The sequence below is a fragment of the Xyrauchen texanus genome, chromosome 41 (assembly GCF_025860055.1).
Source record: "Xyrauchen texanus isolate HMW12.3.18 chromosome 41, RBS_HiC_50CHRs, whole genome shotgun sequence".
In the NCBI taxonomy this organism is placed as follows: domain Eukaryota; kingdom Metazoa; phylum Chordata; class Actinopteri; order Cypriniformes; family Catostomidae; genus Xyrauchen; species Xyrauchen texanus.
Window position 1 is genome coordinate 3373809 of NC_068316.1, and position 23315 is coordinate 3397123.

General features: G+C 38.1%; 1 protein-coding gene across 1 annotated transcript in view; it reads left to right on the plus strand.

Moving 5' to 3' along the window:
* dnah3 (dynein axonemal heavy chain 3) overlaps positions 1-23315 on the plus strand; it is a 60784-nt gene that overhangs the window by 4680 nt on the left and 32789 nt on the right. The window contains exons 6-30 of the mRNA XM_052113504.1: positions 2502-2697; positions 3299-3424; positions 5785-5980; positions 7808-7987; positions 8505-8638; positions 8729-8825; positions 9511-9689; positions 10079-10263; positions 10787-10910; positions 10995-11148; positions 11435-11579; positions 14146-14357; positions 14848-14939; positions 15090-15204; positions 15609-15725; positions 15988-16167; positions 17629-17765; positions 19036-19237; positions 19359-19451; positions 19650-19760; positions 20173-20287; positions 20405-20603; positions 20814-20922; positions 22576-22689; positions 22854-23030. Of these exons, the coding sequence (XP_051969464.1) occupies positions 2502-2697; positions 3299-3424; positions 5785-5980; positions 7808-7987; positions 8505-8638; positions 8729-8825; positions 9511-9689; positions 10079-10263; positions 10787-10910; positions 10995-11148; positions 11435-11579; positions 14146-14357; positions 14848-14939; positions 15090-15204; positions 15609-15725; positions 15988-16167; positions 17629-17765; positions 19036-19237; positions 19359-19451; positions 19650-19760; positions 20173-20287; positions 20405-20603; positions 20814-20922; positions 22576-22689; positions 22854-23030 (3689 nt within the window). The remainder of the gene's footprint in view (positions 1-2501; positions 2698-3298; positions 3425-5784; positions 5981-7807; positions 7988-8504; positions 8639-8728; positions 8826-9510; positions 9690-10078; positions 10264-10786; positions 10911-10994; positions 11149-11434; positions 11580-14145; positions 14358-14847; positions 14940-15089; positions 15205-15608; positions 15726-15987; positions 16168-17628; positions 17766-19035; positions 19238-19358; positions 19452-19649; positions 19761-20172; positions 20288-20404; positions 20604-20813; positions 20923-22575; positions 22690-22853; positions 23031-23315) is intronic.

Sequence of the window (23315 nt, forward strand, 5' to 3'; positions counted from 1 at the left end):
TTAATTTTGCATCAGTGTGGGGCAAGGAAAATAATTGAAATGATTTATAGACTGTAACAGTCACACAGTTTACGCCATTTTCTCACTCATGCATGGTTGTTAAAGTAAACGGAAAATATAAAACTATATTAAATATTAAATCAATGGCATGTAGCCGTGTACCTTGCTCCATGTTTTTTCCATGTAAAGACAACAGTAGAACAAAGTTACAAGTTAGGTATCCAAAAGCAGTATAAAGTATTAAATTAGCATTATAAAGAAATAAAATACAACCCCAATTCTGAAAAAGTTGGGACAGTATGAAAATGCTAATAAAAACAAAAAGGAGTGATTTGTAAATTATATTCACACTTTACTAAATTGAAAGCACCACAACTAAACATTATATGATGTTTTACCTTGTGAAATTTATAGTTATTTTGAAAATGTACAGTAATTTCAAATCATATGTTTGCAACACACTCCAAAAAAGTTGAGACGGGCCATTTAATACTAATAGCAATTTGACGAATTGAAATAACAAGGTGATGTGAAACAGGAAATATTTTATCCCCAATTTGGAATGCTCAATTCCCAATGCGCCATAAATCTTCGTGGTGGTGAAGTGACTCCGTGCATCTTATCCGCTGCATCTTATCATGTGGCTTGTTGAATGCATTACCGCGGAGACCTAGCATGTGTGGAGGCTTCATGCTATTCTCCGCGGCATCCACGCACAACTCACCACGTGCCCCACAGAGAGCGAGAACCACATTATGGCGGCAACAAGGAGGTTAACCCAACGTGACTTCACCCACCCTAGTAACCGGCCAATTGGTTGCTTAGGAAGCCTGACTGGAGTCACTCAGCACGCCCTGGAATCAAACTAGCTACTCCATTTGTGGTAGTCAGCGTCTTTACTTGCTGAGCTACCCAGACCCCCTGAAACAGGAGATGTTAAATAGGTGAGACAATCGTGCCATAGTATATAAGGAGCCTCCAAAAACAGCCTAGTCCTTCAAGATCAAGGATCATTCGAGATCTGTGAATTTGCCAACAGATGCTTCAGCAAATAATCCAGCACTTTGTGAACAATGTTCCCCAAAGACAAATTGGAAGGACTTTGGCCATTTCACCATTTACAGTGCAGAATAGAGTTAAAAGATTCAAGGAATCTGGTCAAATCTCTGTGCATAAAAGGCAACCCGAAAACCACTTCTGATTGTGTGTGATCTCTGATCCCTCAGACATCACTGTCTTAAAAAACATCATTCATCTGTAATGGATATCATGAACATGGGCTTGGGATTACTTAGTAAACCTTTGTTAGTCAACACCATTTGCCGCTACATCCACAGATGCAAGTTAAGACTTTATTATGCAAAGCAGAAGCCGTACATCAACGCTGTCCAGAAGCGCTGCAGACTTCTCTGGGCTCAGTCTCAACTTAAATGGAAAGTAGAACAGTGGAATTGTGTATTTTTGTCTGATGATTTCAAGTTTTTTTTTTTTTTTAAAACAGACGTCATGTTATCCGAGCCAAAGAGGAAAAGGACCATCCAAGCTGTTATCAGCGACAGGTCCAAAAGCCAGTGTCTGTATGGACCAGGGGTGTGTCAGTGCCCATTGCATGGGTAACTCATCATTGAGGGCACCATTAATGCAGATAGATATGCAAACATTTTAGAGCAGCATACACTGACATCCAGCACCGTTTTTTTCCAGGGATGTCCCAGAATTTTCAGCAGCAGAACTTCAAACCACATACTGATTTCAAGTGCATGGCTGAATAAGCAGAGAGTGCGGTTGATAGATTGGACTGCAGTCCTGACCTCAAATTGAGAATGTGTGGTGCATTATAAAGCACACTATATGGCAATGAAGACCCCGTACAATTGTGCAGATGAAGACCTGCATAATGGATGAATGGGGGAAAATTCCACTTTCTAAACTTAACCAACAATGTGTCTTCGGTGCTCAAATGCTTAATAAGTGTTATTAGAAGAACTGGTGATGTTTCACAGAGGTAAACACTGGACTGTCCCAACTTTTTTGGAATGTGTTGCAATCATCTGATTTGACATGACTGTACATAAAAAAAAACTATGAAATTCACAAGGTAAAACGTCATCTAATGTTTAATTGTAGTGCTTTCAATTTAGCAAAGGTGAAATATTATTTACAAATCACTCCTTTAAGTTTTTATAAAAACTTGTCATACTGTCCCAACTTTATCGGAATTGTGGTTGTAGATAAAATAGCTGTCTCCCTGCTCTTGTTAGAGATTATTGCAATTATTATAATATGCGCACACCAATATTTTGTCACATATTACTTGATTGTATCACTCCAGTACTCTGTACTTTGGATACTGTTAATGAATGGTATCATTTTATTTATTTAATTTTAGTGTTGATTTGTAAGTAAAGCACCACTATTTAGGTCATGACTACTTTAGATAATGTGTCTGCTAAATGAATAATCAGTTTATTAATTCCCTGAAAATCTTTTCCTTTTTGCAGTGGATTATATCCTGCTAGATTCAAAAGAGAGGGAGCGTCTGTCAATCTCTGCTGTACCCCAGCCATTCCCGTCCCGGGTAATCCATGCACCAGTTCCCTGGACAGAGAGCTACCACGAGGCTCACAGCTGGCTATCACAAAACCTCTGTACTGTGAACCCAATGCTGCTTCACATACACAACCTCTGGATGAGCAGGTCGGCATCTCTAACCCCTCTGTCATGGGATAGTTCAAGAATGAAAATTCTGTTATCATTTACTCGCAAACCTTTGTGACTTTCTTTTTGCCGTAGAACACAAAAGGACAAAATGTGATTATTTGGAAAAAATCTTCACATTGAGCTCTTCTTGGTGTGTTCATGACAGTTTATAAAAGAAGTACATTTGTAATGGAATCGTTCTTTTAAGTCAAATCTTTTTAATTAATTGCTTGATCCAGTTCACAAAATGAATGATTCAGAATAGCTTTACAGATTATAATTTTTTTCTCACACAAATCTATTGTATGTCTTCAGAAGACTTGGAATATAGTTCATAGCTTGTATGGATTGTCTTCATGATGCTTTTATTTTGCTTTTGCAAGCTTAAAAGCCTCAGTCACATTGTATTGTACCTACATGGGAAAAAAGGACTAGTACAAGTCTTCAAATTTTTCTTGTTATACTCCATGGCTGAAAGAAAGTCATAAAGGCTTGGAACGACATGAGAGTGAGTGATGACATAATTTTAATTTAATTGTTTCCTTTAATTAGCGTGATCCTGTTCATAATATGTTTACATCTTTTCATTCATCTGTAGTTTCTCGTCTTTGCGGTTTGTGTGCTTAGACGATCTGCTTTCGGCTGACCTTCCACTCTTGCCAGCTGAATTTGAAGAGCTGATGCACAAACAGTGCCAAATCACACGAGATGAACTGCTTCACAAGTAAGAGACTTTCTGTGCATGTATATATTTGTTTAAGCAAGGAATAGCATGTACTGATGTGGGGGCGGCTGTGGCTCATGTGGTAGAGCAAGTCGGCTGCCAATCGCAGCGTTGGCGGTTCGATACCCGGCCCACACGACTCCACATGTCGAAGTGTCCTTGGGCAAGACACTGAACACCAAGTTGCTCTAGTGCCTTGCATGGCAGCTCTGCTGTCATTGGTGTGTGAATGTGTGTGTGAATGTGTGATTGGAACACAGTGTAAAGCGCTTTGGTAACCTCTAAGGTTAAAAAAAAGCACTATATAAGTGCAGACCATTTACCATTTGATGCACCAGACTTTGGACATTACGGCGTATTTTGTGCCATGAAAATTAATTGACTCACCCTTATGTCACTTCAAACCTGTTTAAACATAAAAGCAGTCGTTGTTTTCCATACAATGTAAGCACATTGTGACCAGGGGGTGTCAATCACCACAAAAGTAGCCTATGTGAATGGTGCTATATTCTAAGTCTTATGAAACCGTATGATAGTGTTTTTGTGAGGATCAGATTCAAATTTAAAACTCGACGCACCAAGTTTTAATATGTTTTCAATAAGAATTACTAAGATTTAAGAACTGTCTGTCTTGTCATTTAAGACGAATTGGCACATTACAAAAATATTTCACTATTAACGAATCCCCGACGACTCTGCCTGGACTCCAAATTACATTTCACTACACAGTACATGCGAGAAGTGATACGAGATACGAAAAGAAATGCATGATCATATGTTATGCATTTCGATGTTATGATGTGTATGTTTTTAATCGCCTAAAGGCATCATATATTTTATTGGTTACAATATGAAAAAGTAACTCCTACTGAAAAATCAACCTATTTGCTCACCTGACTGTCCAAGAGAATTGGCAATTTCTCTCCAACTCTTCTCGTTCTCCACCCGGTTGTTGTATGGTTTGGAGGAAAGATCAAATAGGCGCTGGTGCTCGTTCCAATGTTCCACAAATTTTTCCTCCATTTCTTCGGTCCAAAAATACTTTCTTGATACTGCAGCCATGCTAGTAGATGTTCTGTTGCAGGTACATCAGGACTCCTCCCACTGCAACTCCCATACCCCGTTTCTTGCTCTCTCATTGGCTGTAGGTCAACGCTGCACATGTATTCAGTCAAAACACATTTGACATTACGCGATTTGGAATCGCAGACAGGTCCAGATATTTAACATGCTAGATATCTCGCTGACATCGGCGATGCATCTGCGGTTCTCTTAAATCGTGTCTTTGATAATACATACATTGCATTCGTCGCTCACAGGAGCAAGCTCCGATTTGCCTATGATTTCTGGCTTTTGTCGGCGATCTCCACAAAACTGTCGGCGATTGAAAATGGGGCCTAAAATCGTGTAGTGTAAACTCGGCATAAGGGAAGCAGTACAGATTGAGAAGTCGTACTGTGAGACACATGATATTTTCCAATGTCTGTAAGGTCCATTCTCATGTTCTCTGTGAACTCCGTGAACTTGTCACTGTAGTCACCTGAATCCATCTCTATAATTACAGCTCTCTCTGCACTTAATGGAAGAAATGTATATCCAGGATGCTGTAATTATGGAACTTTAGAATATAACAACCTTCCTTTAATCATCCTAAATAAGATTAAGGCTTCAGGGCTAAAACATGAAGAGTTTTTCTTCTTGCCCAGTCAGAGCATTTGCTCAGAATTTAGGGTTGACTATATTTTTTTGTGTGCCAGAAAAAAAGACTCCAAATGGTCTCACGATGTATATTGTATCTGCCCTTTCCTGGACTGTTGTAAATGTGTGTTTGAATTAGGTCAGGGGTGTGCGGGTGAGTGTGCGTTTGTTTAAATAGTTATCTTCGTCTTGGCTACCTTTGTTCCTGACTCTGTATCCATGGTCCTCTCAAACTACCTAGCGACACGCACACAATACAAGCTTTTAAAATGTTAAATGAGGGTTTGAACAATGGGGAACAAAAGACCTGCTTTAATATGCCAGGTGTCAGTGGTACCGCAGCAACAAACTATATGCATATGCACAGGGAATCATAACAAACAGAATGAAGGACATATTGCTGAAATCGGTTCATGTTCAAATAAACCAATTAGACTAGACAGCCTTAGTCACTATTTTCATTGCCTCTTTTGTTTGTCCATACAATGATAGTGAATGGTGACTGAGGCTAAACGTCTGCCTAACATCTCTTTTTGTGTTCCATGTAAGAAGGAAAGTCATATGGGTTTGGAACAACGTTAGAGCAATGATAAAAGACGTATCATTTTTGGGTGTCATACCTGCTTTCTATGGTGTGTTTGTGTGTCTGTGTATGTGTGCAGTTGGCTGCCATGCTGTGCGTCTCTTTTTGCGACCTTTAAAGACACATGGTATCCACTGGTGCCGAAGAAAGTCACCTCTCCCCCAATACAGGTGGAGAGACTCTTCTTTTGTGTGGCTGCACTGATGTCACTGCAGCTGCGCAGTCTGGTGATCGCATCTCTGCAGGATCTGCTGCAGTTTTTCCAGCTGCATCAGGTATGAAGACATGCGCCCTGATTGAAACCAGTTACACTGACACGATTAGCCATACTGACAACATGTCAATGTGTGTCATCATTGGAATTTTAATGTTGAAATGCAGATGATGGTGTAATTCATATCAAAAACAGTCTCAAATTCTTAAACTGTAAACTAAAACCACAGAAAATTATTATTATAATGGAATTTATTTTATATCAAAATAATTAACTGTATTTAATATCTCATTCTAAAAATTACAACTAAATCAGGCATAAAACAAAGGCAATCTGAGTAAACACAAAATACAGTTTTTAAATGATAATGTTATTTATTGAAGGAAAGAAGTTGTCCTAAACCAACTGGGCAAAAAGTATTTGCCCCCTCCCCTCTTAGTGACTAAATCCCCAAACTTAATGGGGTTCAGCTGGACTAGACACACCCAAGCCTGATTCTTGCCAGCCACGTTCAATCAAATCAACACCGAAATTAAAAATGTTCAGCAGCGTGAAGTTGGCTAAAATGTCTCACTTAGTAGCACACTATGCCAAGGTCGAAAGAAATACCAGAAATGATGAGGAAAAAGGTGATTGAAATACATCAGTCTGGTAAGGGATACAAAGCTGTTTCAAAGGCTCTGGGACTCCAAAGAACCACAGTGAGAGACATTATCTCCAAATGGAGAAAACTTGGCACAGTAGTGAACCTTCCCAGAAGTGGCCGACTTTTCAAAATTCCTCCAAGAGCAGAGTGATGACAAAAAAACCAAGGGCAACAACCCTATCTGCAGGCCTCTCTTGCATCAATAAAGGTCACTGTTCATGACTCCACTATTAGAAAGACACTGGCCAAAAATGGCATCCATGGAAGAGTGGTGAGGCGAAAACCACTGCCGACCCAGAAGAACATTGAGCATTTGTTGCAGTTGTTGCTGCTAAAGGTGGCACAACCAGCTATTAAGTTTAAGGGTGCAGTTAGTTTTTCACAAGGGTGATATAGGTGAACTTTTTTGCTTCAATAAAAAATGTATATTTATTTGAAAACTGATTTTTGTGTTTACACAGGTTGCCTTTGTTTTATGTTATATCTCATTTGAAGATCTAAAAGAATTTAGTAGGAAAAAATACAAAACAACAGAAGAAATCAGGAGTTAAGTCTTATTAACTGTAAATTATGTTAAACAATTATCAGGAGGCATTAGGATAAGCTGTCAAATATTTTGCTGCAGGGCTAACATTAGCTAGCACATAACAAATTTGATCACCAGCCATCTGTTATTTTTCTGGACTTGCTCTTTCCTCGTGCCCGCGCCAGTATAAAGATTTCAGCGTTTGTCCTTATTTTTAATTCAATAGTGTAATATAAGATTACAGGCTCAGAAATGTCTCCAATTGTGTTGTATTAAGGTAGGTATTCCTGGTATTTCAATCAATTTCTTCTAATAATCTCAGACAGGCTACAGCATATGTTTATGTTTATGTTTAATATTTCTTTATAATTAATCAGCACAGCTCTACACTTTTTATGAGTTATTCATGTGTGATGTAATTTTGTAAATGCAGTGAGTTTACGCACCCATCTCTGGAATCTCTACTGACATCGCTTTACTTGTGCGAACCGAAAGTTAACATTACAGACGTCCGCAGTAATTATTAATCTATAGTCAGATATATGTCCGAAAAAATTATTACATCCAAATAGGGCTTTACATAATAGCAATAGTGTATATTGGCTATTGGCTTTGAATGTAGCTCATTCCATAAAATTTGAGAGCCAAAACTATCTGTTTTATAAATGTGCATTTGTTTATTTGTGTTTGTGTATTTGTGTTTGTGTTTCTGGCAGGATGGTAATGATTTTGGTGAGTGTTTTGACGAGCTGCAGTACACACAGCGTTCAGTGTTACTGGTGAAGTTGAGACTAGAGGAGTCCAGAATCATGTTTGAACCCTCACTACAGAGTTGCAATGAACTCATACAACAAGCATTCATGGAAATCATCAACAGCGCACACAACATACCACGGGTACAAACACACACATGTGGATTTTACTGTATTAGTGATTTCATAGATGCAGTGGTCTTCGTACTATAATAATAATATTTACTATATGCCACCCATAAACCTGAACCTCACACAAACCTGTTGACATTATTAGATTTAAAGCAAAACATTATTTAGACAATTTATGAGCTTTTCAAATAGTGAAGACCGCATCACATGCCCTCAGAAGTCGGCTATCAACATACTGTATAAGTGAGGACATTTTCGAAAATGTGGCCCTCGCAAGTATAACCAAACATGCACTCACACACATATACATAATTCAAAATGGGGCTTCCCAACGATGTGACGCATCAGAAGTAAATCACTCCCATTGCAAGTAGGCCTATTATATTCTTATACCAGTGAATTTCCGTTGAAAATAACATTGAATACGTAGTTATTTTCACTATTGCTGATGTCTAGCATTGAGCACTTCCAGTGTAAACAGTACAATGACTCTCATTTACTCATACTTATTTGTGTTGTTCTATTACAGGTGGAGTGTAAGCTTTTCCCATCGATTGGTGAAACTCTAATGCTACGCTCAGTGAGCGCTGAAGAGACGCTGGTGATAGACATGATGGACAGAACCAGAGAGATCTTTCACAGGAACACCGTTGGGCCCCTGAGGTCTACTGTCATTTGGATTACATGCTATCCTTTGCAAAGTTTCAAATTATTAATTTTGTCATCCGGTCATGTCATGTTTGTATATTGCAGGTATTTGGATGTATATAAGACGTACAGTGATGTCCTGGACAAACAAGACATATTAAACTTCCTCAAAGATAAACACTCACTGCAGGGATTTACAAAGGTAAAACAAACACGTACAAATAAACGCAGTAGCAGTGGACTGAAATGGCTGATGCCAATATCTAGATAGCAGGGTGACCAAAGGGCAATATAATGCCATTATATACAACCAGTCAAAAGTTTGGACACACCTGCTCATTCTTTATTATTTCTATTTACCACCATCCATCCATCCATCCATCCATCGTCAACCGCTTATCCTGTGTACAGGGTCGCGGAGTCTATTTACCACATTTTACATTAATAGTAAAGTAGTAAATAATAGTAAAATCAATTAAATAAGGGCTCAGACACATGGAGCAGTAGCCTCATGGGCAACCAATGTTCAAGTTCCCACTGGAGGTCCTTTCTTGATCCAGATTCAGTTCCCCCTCTTCTGATTTGCCTTTTCTTGTCTCCCTCTCCACTTTTGTATCAAATAAAGGCAAAACAATTGCAAAAAATATTACTTTGCAAAAAATTGAATAATGCAAAAAGTTTTTGCCTTATTTTCCAGTAAAAAATATCCAGACATCCTTTAAACCAGATAAATGTACTTAATAGATTACATCATATATTTAAAATGACAAACATGGTATTAGGTCTTGTTTTTAGAGAAATATATAAAAAATGTGTTTTCTTTTATATTGCGTAAGTTAATTGGCCGTTTTTATTTATACAAATATTTCTAATACTGTGGTTTGCAGAAAATCATGGTTGTGCAGGATGTGAGGAATGAGATGGCATCTCTGCACGCGACAGTAGCGCTGTCACTCTTCTGTCTGGATGCATCGAACCTCAACCAAGATCTGTGTGACAAAGCAGAACATCTCATAGATCTTCTCACCACATTCGTACTGGAGGAGAGCCGAGAACTCAACAAGAGGTGAGAAAGCTATTACTGCAATAATAGCAAATAAAAATAGATTTGAAGAAGAAGTATTATCATTGGGATATGTGGAGTTTTAATAGTGGAGTCCTCCACAGTCCATTGCAAACTCAGATTCAGATCTGACTCCATTCATGTGTGGAGTGCCAACTTAATGCCATCCAATCAATTCCTAATGGATGCAAGCAAATCCCGCCCTCCATTTTGGTCTTGTTAAGTATCATGTTTCTCTCAAAATGTCACGTTTCAGGTTGTGAATGTTGTTTCATGTTGACATGTTGAGAAAGTGAATTATTGAACAGTTTCACTTGCTATATACAGTTGTACAATGTATACTGTATAATGTATGATATATTACATGTACAGCATTTTTCATCCTCATGCAGCATCTGCCGTCGCTATGATGAAATTACGGACAAAATCCTGAGCAAGCCAAGTAACACAGAGGATATGGTGGCTTTAAATCATTACGTGAAACACACAAGCGAAGTCACCATATACAAACTACGCAATGAGATTGAGGAAGCTGTCCAGCGACTCAACTTCCTGCTTGACTATGCCACTCTACCAGGTAGAAAGCTGCTTTACTTTATGTGTATAGTATGTATGAAAAGACTTACTATATCTATGCCAACACTACTCTAATCACATATATTTACTAATACTTCAACCAATCATATGCTTTTCACTCTCAATCATCCAGTCTAGGTTTTCCTACTGTGTAATGGTAAATGCTCGATCTTCTGTGCGAACGAATCGTTGTTTTGAATACATTTTCTTTTTATGATTCGCAAAACGTTTTAATAAATCATTTGACTTGAAGAACTTTGTTTAGCAAATAAATGGTGACGTTTGAATGATCAATTAGTGATAACCATCAGTATTTAAATAAAGTACAAAAAAAGGAGATGAAAAATGGCATGCAGGTAATTTTGAAAACACATTTTGAGTGATAATTTAAATGAATCTGAATGATCCGATTCGCTAAAATGAATCAGACTCTCCAAAGCTACCATCATGGACTCAGTCCATCATAGTGAATGCATGGCATTATTAAATTCTGCTTCTCGCTCTGAATCTTTCTCTTCTCTTAGCTGAGGATATGAAGTTGGTCAGCATTGTGATTAACTGGCCGGAGCAGATTCTATCTTCCATTGAACTCAGTAAAGTAAAACTGAATGATCAGAAAGATTATGCTGAAATTCATCTGATTAAGAGGTGTGTAAACTCTGACATACACACTAAAACACGACACACACAGCTTACACAAACCTGACGACGATCACACGTTTACATCCTCAGAATACAGAAGTTTGAGGAGTCATTAACGAATTTGGATAAGGAGGTGGAAGTCTTTAAGATGAAAGAGAAGGTAACTTTGGAGGAGATGAAGAACAATGTGATGCTACTCAATAAGATCAGCACTAGCCTGGAGGCCGCCTTCAAAGAACTGGAGGTTTGTGTTTCAGCCCACAAAAATCAGTGTCCAAGTATCCAAATAATTTTTTGTCTTCATTTTGAACAGTATATCTGTTGTTTTATTATTTAAAACCTAAAACAAATGTCTTATCGTGAAAGGTTTTGCTCTACAAGTGTCATTCTCTGTCTTAATGTCTATTACGTGGTACTATTATTGGTCAATCACACCGTTGTGTGGTCAAATGTTTTTGTCTAATGATTGCTACATTTTATATTTGATTGTAGTCCCTGGTAACCAAACCGAAGTGTGTGTTGTTTTTCAGGGCATTAATAAAGAAGAGAGTTTGCTGGAGAGGGAACAGACTCCGTTTCCTATTTTACAGATACTAATGGCTAAAAAACAGCCGTACGATCAGCTATGGACCACCGCTCTTGACTTTCACACCAAATCTGACCAATGGATGAATGGTGAAACACACAGACACACACACGTTTATCTAGATATCTAATAACAGACATCCCATTGGTTCAGCATACACTAACACAGATATGGAGACAGCGTAAACGAGCATGTAGATGTTATCATTAACACTTTATGCTCTGATGGTGTTTTTTAAAGATTTCCTGTTTCAGTGGCATACCCCAAATTAAAAGCCTTGTTTTAACTTGACAATTAAAACAAGGAGGGTCAAGTGTTTGGTATCACTATAAAGAAAATGTTTCCAATATTTTAAGGATACAGATTATGATAAATTCTGAGACTATCAACCTAAGAAACTGCTAAAAAAAAAAGAAAAAACTTGAGCCAAAAGTTTTCTGATTTTCTGATTTTACATTATAACTGTCTGGGTATAAATAAGTTGGCTCTGAAAAACTGAAAAAAAAAAATGTTTGTGTTGATATGACAAAGCAATGAAAAGTTATAACATTACAAAATATATTTTTAAACATAATTGTACACAAGAACTAACCACACATGTCAGCACAACAGTGACTAAAGGTTTGCATAGCTTGCAGACATGATTTTAGTCACGAGATTTCACAGACTGAGTGCCTTTTGACTCAGTAAGTCTGCATCATTGAGTCTGTAGCTGTGTCCTTAATAACACTGGCATGGGGGTCGTGGTCAAGTGTCATCTGTGGGAGAGGGAGAGCGGTAAGGCTTGTCACCTGATAATGCCCCCCATGCCACAGACACACTATACACTATGCACTTACAAAATATAATATGCACTCAGCCATGTAGTGTATGAATTATCAAAGAGTAGAATCATCCTAAATGCAACACTTAACCTTTTTTCACTACACGAAAGCGTTTGCCATTTAACAGCTGGCAGAAGGGACATTTCAAACCCAATCATAATGTTGCCACTAGCTTTAGCTCAATATCCACCCTTAGTTCAACACTTATATCTCAATAATATACATATTCACACAGCATGGTATGATGGTAAAGCATTTATCTCACTTGCGTAAGGTGCTGTCTTTTTGCTAGTCTGTCTGTTTTGCTAGTTGTCATCCCATCCATCCATCCATCCATCGTCAACCACTTATCCTGTGTACAGGGTCGCGGGGGGCTGGAGCCTATCCCAGCTAACATTGGGCGAAAGGCGGGGGACACCCTGGACAGGTCGCCAGTCCATCGCAGGGCCACACATAGACAGACATACACTCACACTCACACTCACATCCACATCCACACCTAGGGCAATTTTTTTTGGAGACACCAATTAACCTAGCCTGCATGTCTTTTGGATGGTGGGAGGAAGCCGGAGTACCCGGAGAGAACCCACGCAGACACGGGGAGAACATGCAAACTCCACACAGAAAGGCCGGGGCAACCAGGGTTTGAACCCACGACCTTCTTGCTGTGAGGCGACAGTGCTAACCGCTGCACCACCGTGCCGCCCTTGCTAGTTGTCATATTCTCTATTATTTACAATTGTTTTGCCAGATCACCATCACTGCCGGTAACTCTGCCCCTTCCGCTATGTATGGCAAGCTACGTGCGCTGAGTGCACGAAGTGTCCAACATTCCACACTCCGTTTTGACGGTTAAAAAATCCATCATTCGGGTACTCGTAGTACACTTATTTCTGTTGCATTTTCAGTGTAAACTTACTACTCGCACTACTTACACTTCAAAATGACGTAAAATAGTTTAGAAGTGTGCGGTTTGGGACGCACCTTGTGTCATGTATTTGGCGCCATCTCCTGGTGGCCATATGTAACATTGTGCTTCATGTGGATTATCTAATGATCTATGCATTCGATTACTTTGTGTGCGAGCTAGTTTGAAAGATAAGCACCTCCTCTAAGTAATGTTATAATATTTTATGTTCCTTTATTTTTCGTCAAGTTATAAGCGAAAACGCAGCATATAAGCAACAACAACAAAAAAAAAGTAAAACACATATTCTTAGCAATTACTCGCTATGTTTTTGTCTTTTAGTACAACAAATAGGCTGGTTGTATTCTACTCTTTGGGAGCTTTCCAACAACATATCACACATGGCTATTTGATCATGATGATTACAAAAATGTGTACAGTGCAAAATGTTTAATAAATTATAAAAATGAAACAATTCTGATTTGCCTGCAAATTTTAATTGATACCTCTTTTGTGTTGTTCAAGACTGTAGTTATCAATATTTGTACTTTTTTTTTTCTCACAGGCCCATCTTAGCTTAAAGAGTTAAAACTATTTTGATTTCAAAGGGTTTAAATTAATCCACTTTAGAGAAATATATCTTAATACCTACAATACTACTTCAAACATTTTTGGAAGTGTATAAAGACATTATTTAGTCTCTTAATGAGCAATTATCTGAACTCATCTGCATGATAACCTCAAGTTTCAAACTAGAACTCAGTCCAAATAATTTCTATCTATTTCATTTCCTGGTTTAGATAAAGCATTGCTGTTTAACAATGTAATCTCAACTGTTCTCTGATCTCAGAAGCATATAGGAAGAATCTGCCTCAGTTACAGTAAATCTGAGTTTGATCATTGTTTTCTTTTTGCGCTCTTTAGGTCCATTCCGTGATGTGAAGGCGGAGACTGTATCAGAGGAGTTGGGAAACATGTGGCGTACCATGTACAAACTAGCAAAGATGTTCCCAGAGCGCTCGGGGCCTGGACGCGTCACAGAGAACTTCAAGAAAAAAATTGACAAGTTCAAAGAGCACCTGCCTATTCTCACAACTATCTGTAATCCGGGTCTTAAGGACAGACACTGGGAGATGGTACGTCTAGAATATGCATTACTTATATCAATAAATGATCTCGAGTGCATATTGCTTTATTGTCAAACTTAGAGCTTCATATCTAGATTCTGATTGAATGAGTTGCTTTTGAAGTTGTTCTAAAATAGGCAATACTGTACACACACACCTGTGACCGCAGAACAATTACATTTTAGCCTACAGTGAGGCTAATGAACTATATTACTTAATGGAACATTATTATGATTCTTAATAACAAAGTAAGTAGAAAATAATGGAACAAAAACTGCTGCTGCCATTTTATAAAAGCAATAAGCCATTTAAAGCTGTGTGTTACCATCATTAACACTGCTTAAAAGACCAGCTTAACCAGCATCCAATTAAATCTATCATAGAAAGAGTTTATGTACATCTAATAATACTGAATGTGTTTTTTAATGTTACCACAAAAAAGATACATTTTCTGTTTCCTTATTGTTTGATGAATGTGAATCATTTTGTCTGATCTCAGATCAGTGCTACCGTGGGGCTTGACGTTAAACCGGAAGTGGACAGCTCACTGATCAAGATGGTGGAGCTCGGAATGGCCAAGTTCTCTGAGAGGTAAGGCTGACCTTTGACCTTTGACATTCTAGAATTCTTTTTGGTTGTAAAAAACAGCATGTTTTTGTGTCAGACCATTTTTGTGTCCTCAATGCCAGAATTACTGTTTTGTGAGTTTATGAGATAGATGTAGATCTCTTTCTCTCTCAGGCTGGAGGAAATTGGTGCTGCAGCCAGTAAGGAATACTCTTTAGAAAAGTCACTGGAGAAAATGAAACAGGAGTGGGCAGAGCTCCGCTTTGGGTTTTCCCAGTACAGGGAGACGGTACAACACACACACACACTTCAATGTAGAAACACAACACACTGCTAGTAGGATCTGATTCCTTGATAAACTGATTCATCTTATTCATAAAACAAATTAGCCAAACACGTTTGTGTAAATCGTTATTAAAATCATTCTTCCATAAAGTGTCCCATTTAATGCAATTTACAATGACACAATTTACATAAGAATTAATTAATAATTTATTTGATTATGATATGATTCTCACAGCAAATGTGTGCAAGCACATGTACACTAGCCATAAATATTTCTTACTGCCCATTAAACTATCGCAATTTAGGGAATATGATAAACCCCAACAAGATCACTGTTACTGAAATGGTATTGTATTTTAACAATGTTTTTACATCTTTCTCTCTGTCTCTCTTTCTGTGTGTGTGAAGGGTACATGTGTTTTATCTGCTGTAGATGATATTCAGGTACTGTTAGATGATCACATCATTAAGACTCAGACAATGAGAGGGTCTCCGTTCATCAAACCTATCGAAAGCGACACAAAGGTTCACATTATACACAACACACATAGACACTCTATTCAACATATAAGAGCTTGATTTATCTTATTGTAAGAGTTTAGGGGTGTTTTTGGTCTTTTTAAATTATATTTTCATGAAAGATTATGAAGACAAACATTTCCTTCTTCTTTGGAATATTGTGCATTGATGAATTTTGCACAAAAAGACTAGGATCATGTATTAAGAAAGTAATTTTGAATTCATGTTGGCTTCACATGCACAAATAAAGCTCTCTGTCTGTATTTAGCTCTGGGAGGAGAAGGTGCAGCAGATGCAGGATATTTTAGATGCAATGTTACAGTGTCAGTCCATGTGGATGTATCTAGAGCCCATCTTCAGCTCAGAGGACATCATCGCTCAGATGCCTGAGAATGGACGCAAGTTTGCCATCGTTGACAGTTGCTGGAAGAATCTCATTTCAGAAGCGGTGTGTGTGTGTTTAAATGGATGGCCTATTTGTTAGAGGCCATGAAATGCTTTATATATATATATATATATATATATATATATATATATATATATATATATATCATTTTATTATCTTCCCTGGGGTCCAGTTTTAATGTTAGTAAAGTTTTTGCACCAAAAAATATTCAGAATTTATTCAAATAAGATAAGATGACCCACCCTGTCTCTGGCCCTCAGTTTTGGCCTCAGTGTCTCCTTTAAACTTCCAGGTAAATGCCAACTGTTATGATTGGCTAACAGTGCAGCCCCTTAAATACAGCCATTTTTAAACCTCAATCAGAAGAGAATGAACAAAGCTCCACAGTGTTGTAAAACTAAATTTCAGGGTTTACACATAACACACATCCACCTCATTGCATCTGAATATATGGAACTGTTCACTCAAGCACAACTGTTCACTCAGCACCATAAACTATCAAACAGTCATGACATTTGAAAAATTAATGAATGAAACAGTTTAATCATGGTTTTGTTATCTTGTCCAATAGTGTTTTTAACTTCCCCATCTTTCAATAACAGTTCCTTTGCAAAGCTTGTATCGTATTATGACTGGTTCAGGAACAATCCATGCTGTTATGAGCTGGGGGAAAAACGCTCACACATAGTCAAATGCATGGAGAAAGGACACACACACATAGGTGCACTGAGGCGCACATTACCGAAAACACATCAAAATGGTCAAAGACATCCATTTAGTGCATGTTTACATACACCAACAATTAAAATTAGTGCAGATGTGCATAAAAACAACAAGAAGCAGCAGCTTATTGACAGAAGATGGTGTCTCCTCTTCAGAGTTGTAACTTGACACCGCGTCTTGTAAATGTGATGCAAAATACATGGCAACAGTCAAAGACTATAGACGAAGACTTTCTAGTTCATTTTTGTATACAAAAATTATTCAAAATAGTCTAGATGGGTCCCCTTTGGTATTCAGGAATAGTTAGCCACATAAGGCGTGTCTGTCATGCTCTCTCGAACTCAGCGCCAGTGGGTGGGGCCAAGGGTGCGATGACTCAAATGATGAATACAAATGAGCAATGTCTAGTGATGTAACGAACACACATATTTTTAAATGAGTTGTTTCAGCTGTGTAGCAACTATAAATGCTCTTTTTTAGACTGGGGAGGATGTTTTGAGTTCTGAAATTGACAGTATGTTTTTATAGTACAGTTTCCTCTTATAAGTCTACATATAAAGGAAAATTGTTCTCTCCATTTCATGACCCCTTGAAGACTCGTAGAATTATTGTGGTGTTTGCTAGAGTAATTTTCACTATTACTTTAGTATAGCTCATACTATTGAGGTGACTCATCCTGCACCATTTGTGCTACATAGCTCAAATCATGCAGCTTGTTGAGGAGAGGTGTGCTGTTACTTTTCTGAGTGATCAAACTTGTGATATTTATCCCTTTAACAGTTAAAGGACACACTTGTGCTGGTGGTGACAGAACAGCCCAACATGCTGGGTCGTCTTCAAGAGTCGAACACCTTCCTGGAGGAAATACAGCAGGGTCTGAACTCATACCTGGAGACAAAGAGACTCTTCTTCCCTAGGTAGTAAAACATAGTGAGATGATTAACTGCGCTCATGCATTTAACTTTTGAATTATGATGTTTTTCTAATGTGGTCTGGGATTTGATTTTATCCATCTGAATTTGATTGGATAGGCTATGATATTATGCGTTAATTCATAATTTTGCCTTGTTGAAATAAGCAGGAAAAAAAAAGTCATTTCAGAGGCAAAGAAAGATATTACATTTTGATTCAAAAACAGACTTTTTTTTAAATAACATGCACTGAAGAATTATCATGCACAGAAAATAAGTGCATTGACATTTATTAAAGGGACAGTTCACCCAAAAATGAAAATTCTCTCATAATTTACTCTCATGCCATCCCAGATGTGTATGACTTTCTTTCTTCAGCAGAACATATTTGAATGAAAATAGATAAATATCTCAGCTCTGTAGGTCCTTAAAATGCAAGTGTATGGTTATCCAACTTTTGAAGCTCCAAAAATCACAGACAGTCAGCATAAACGTTGTCCATATGACTCAACTGGTTAAATGAATCTCTTCTAAAGCTAAACGATCGCTTTAGGTGTGGAATAGATCAATATTTAAATACTTTTTAAACTATAAATTATCACTTCCAGTCTGCTGCAGTACACAAATTCACGAGAGGGCGGAGTTCACGTGGTGTCTCATGTAACGTATCCGCGTCGGCATGTTATAGACGTGATCTCACATTTTCTCTCGGTTCAGACATCCAGGATGAGCATAGAAATGCACCATTTTGAGTAAACAAACAGATACAAATACAGATCTAAACCAAAACCAACAAAGCTTCTGCACAGCGTTCCTCCTACTCAACTGTAAACAGCATTGCTTTTTCAGTTGTGTTGCACGTGTGTCTGTTCTCGCACAAACATGCCAACTTGATTACCTCACACATGCGTACTGCTGCTGACCGGAAGTGATGATTTATAGTTAAAAAGTATTTGAATATTGTTCTTTTTCACACCAAAAGTGAATGTATTGCTTTTGAAAACAAAAATTTGTATGGATGACGTTTATGCTGAGTGTCTGTTCTTTTTGGAGCTTGAAAGGTTGGGTTACCATCCACTTGCATTTTAAGGACCTACAGAGCTAAGATATTTTTCGGTTTTTCTTCAAATGTGTTTTGCTGAAGAAAGAAAGTCATACACACCTGGGATGGCATAAGTGCAAGTAAATGATGAAAGAATTTACATTTTTGGTTGAACTATCCTTTAAGAAAGTAAATATGGTCAGTTTTGAGTTCTCTCTTTGATTTACTGTCAAGGTTTTTCTTCCTGTCTAACGATGAGATGTTGGAGATCTTGTCTGAGACGAAGGATCCTCTGCGTGTTCAGCCTCATCTGAAGAAGTGTTTTGAGGGAATCGCTAAGCTGGAATTCACCCCTGATCTAGAGATCACGGGAATGATCAGCTCAGAGAAAGAGACTGTCCCCTTAAAAGAGACCATCTACCCAGCTAAAGCCAAGGTACAGAGAGAGAGAGAGAGAAGGAGATATGAAGGAATATTTAATTTTCCAACTGGTTCATGGTGGTGTGTGTGTTTGTGTAAGGAAGTGTTCATAACATTTGGTTTCCTTTGTGTTTTAGGGAATGGTTGAGAAATGGCTTCTGCAGGTTGAAGACACAATGCTGATGAGCATCAGAGACGTCATACGGCAAGGAATGGAGCAGTACCCAGAGGTACAAACACATACAGTACATACATTAACCTAATTTACATTTAGAATATGATCAGGTTTGTTTTGTTGTAATTAATGTAACTTAAAAAAGAGGTTACTTTATAAGTACTAAAAGAATCATTAACAGTAACGTTAAGGACCCAGAATCATCTTATGATTCGCATCCATAATCAAATGTGTTTGATTGCGTGTGTTTTAGGTGCCCAGGAAGAAGTGGGTTCTGCAGTGGCCAGGCCAGGTTGTGATCTGTGCATCCTGTATCTTCTGGACCAGCGAAGTTTCTCACGCTATACAGACCAACACACTTCCTGTGAGCACAAACACAATCAAAACAGATTTGATTCAGTGGCTGAATGTTTCATTTTTATATACATGTTTAAAGGGACAGTTTACACAAAAATGACAATTCTGTCATCATTTACCCACTCGCGTCATTTCTTTCAAAACCCATATGACTTTTTAGATGTTTGGCAGTATGTTAGTCTCAGTCACCATTCACTTTCATAACATCTCTTGTTGATACAATGAAAGTGAATAGCAACTTAAGTCATTCTGCCTAACAACTCCTTTTCTATTCCATTTAAGAAAGAAAGTCAAATGGGTTTGGAACAACATGAGAGTAAATTATTTTTGGTTGAGCTATCCCTTAAAACATGAGTGTTTATTTAAAGTCTCTGTAATGCTTTATATGTGTTTTATAACATGTGAAATGTGTGTATCAGGCTTATGTTGAGCAGAGTAACGCTCAGATAGCTGATATAGTTGAGCTGGTAAGAGGGAAGTTGCCCGGTGGAGCCAGAATGACATTGGGAGCTCTTGTTGTCATTGATGTACATGGTAAGTGATTTTTAATTAGAAGCTATTATTAAATATGAAATTATGGAAAATATAAGGTTGTGACATTGTCTTTTGTTGGTTTAAAGAGGTCATTACTCTTCCCTTTGTCCTATACAGCACGTGATGTGGTGAGTAAACTGGCTCAGGACGGCGTCTCATCTTTAAATGATTTCCAGTGGATATCTCAGCTCCGCTATTTCTGGGAGGGTGGAGAAGTCATGCTGAGGATGATCACCACAACAATCCAGTATGGATACGAGTATCTAGGCAACTCACCACGTCTCGTCATAACACCACTTACAGACCGCTGCTACAGGTGCCCACACATAAACAAACACACAGTTTTACTTTGGCTAGAATAAAGAGCCTAACAGTGACTGCCCAGTTTTTCTGCAGGTTCTTACCAGAAATATTTTCATTTTTAATTTCTTGAACCCTACTGGTGAGCTCTGTAGTGATCTATGTGAAAGTGTTGAATTTTGGTTTGGTTCTGTGTCTGTCATGCTGAATGCTGATTGGTCCACAGGACTCTGATGGGTGCTCTGAAGCTGAATCTGGGCGGAGCTCCAGAGGGACCTGCAGGAACTGGAAAAACAGAGACTACTAAAGATTTGGCAAAAGCGCTTGCCAAACAAGTACACACAAACACACACACACACACACACACACACACACACACACACACACACGTTGTGTTTCCTTGTTTTATGGGGACTTTCCATAGACATAATGGTTTTTATACTGTACAAACTTTATATTCTATCCCCTAAACCTAACCCTACCCCTAAACCTAACCTTCACAGAAAACTTTCTGCATTTTTACATTTTCAAAAAACATAATTTAGTATGATTTTTAAGCTGTTTTCCTCATGGGGACCGACAAAATGTCCCCACAAGGTCAAACATTTCGGGTTTTACTATCCTTATGGGGACATTTGGTCCCCACAAAGTGATAAATACACGCTCACACACACACACACACACACACACACACACACACACAGTGTGGTGATAATTTTGCTACATATATTTAAATTTATCCAATATACACTACTAGTTAAAAGTTTGGACACAACTGAATTTACAGTATTTTTATCTTTCTCATGACTTCCTTCTTCTGGAAACAAAAGGAGAAATTTTGAAGACTGTACTGGTTGCTTGCTTCTATTCAATTTCAATTAATGGTGATTGAAGCTTTCAATCATCAAAAAGGATGCAAAAGCGCCAAAAAAGTATAATAAAAATTGTCTATATGACCCATGTGCTATATTCCTGAAGCCATGGCTTTGTGTGAGGAGCAGCTAGAAATTTAAGTTATTATTCTGAAATGTGGAAAATAGTCAATATACACTGATCAGCCACAACATCCCCCTTGTGCCACCAAAACAGTGCAAACCTGCATCTCAGAACAGCATTCAGATATAATATTCTTCTCAGCACAATTGTACAGAGTGGTTATCTGAGTTACTGTAGACTTTGTCAGTTCAAACCAGTCTGGCCATTCTCTGTATATCTCTCTCATCAACAAAGTGTTTCCGTCCACAGAACTGACACTCACCGGATGTTTTTTGTTTTTGGCACCATTTGGAGTAAATTCTAGAGACTCAAATACTCAAACCAGCCCGTCTGTTACCAACCAACATTCATATGATTATCTAATCAGCCAATCGTGTGGTAGCAGTGCAGTGCATAAAAACATGCAGATACAAATCAGGAGATTCAGTTAATGTTCACATCAATCATCAGAATGGGGAAAAACTGTGATCTCAGTGAGTTGGACCGTGGCATGATTGTTGGTGCCAGACGGGCTGGCTTGACTATTTATTTAACTGCTGATCTCCTGGGATTTCCACACAAACAGTCTCTACAATTTACTCAGAATGGTGCCAAAAACAAAAAATATCCAGTGAGCAGCAATTCTGTGGATGGAAATAACCATTCACAAAACATGTTGATGAGAGAGATCAACAGAGATTGGCCAGACTGGTTTGAAATGACAATGTCTACAGTAACTCAGATAACCGCTCTGTACAATTTGGTGATAAGAATATTATCTCTGAATGCTATTCTGAGATGGTGGTTGGCGCTGTTTTGGTGGCATGAGGGGGACCTACACAATATTAGGCAGGTGGTTTTAATGTTGTGGCTGATCGGTGTAAAGAATGAGTAGGTGTTTCCAAATGTTTGACTGGTAGTCTATCAGTAAATTTGTTTTAATTGTTTCAACTAGTTTTAAAATGTTATAATTTTCTTGCATGTTTGTGTGATGTGTAAATGTGTATGTTTAGTGTGTGGTGTTCAACTGCTCTGATGGCCTGGACTACAAAGCGATGAGTAAATTTTTCAAGGGTCTTGCACAGTCTGGAGCGTGGGCATGTTTCGACGAATTTAACCGGATCGAGGTGAGTACTGTAAATATTGACACCAAAGCCTTGCTACAGACAATTTAACAGAGCGGTGATTTGATAGCTGAATTAACTAATTAAACTATTAATACTTAGTTAACACAGTATCTGTCTGTCTATGAGTCTCCCTCTCCCACTCTCTGTCTGTCTCTCTTTATCAGGTGGAGGTGCTGTCTGTGGTCGCTCAGCAGATTTTGAGCATTCAGCAGGCGGTAATGCGGAACATGAAGACGTTTATGTTTGAGGGAACGGAGTTGTCTCTAAACCCAACCTGCTGTGTGTTTATTACCATGAACCCAGGATACGCTGGTAGAGCAGAACTTCCAGATAACCTTAAAGTAAACAAACGCAAATACACACTCATCTGCTCTGACACTGTCCAGCATCATGTCGCATTGCGACGCAATGTTTTCTTAGCAACGTAACAATCAAAATCAACAAAATTCTCCTTAATTTTCAACTCTATTTGATTGCTTTTAAAATTGACATTGCATGGATTGTTTTAAAATAGCAAAATAATTGTACATATATTGGGCCTCATTCATGAAACTTTCGTTGATATGAGTAAATTCTGAGTAATTTGCATGTAAAATGGATATTCACGAAAACGTTCCGCCAGATTC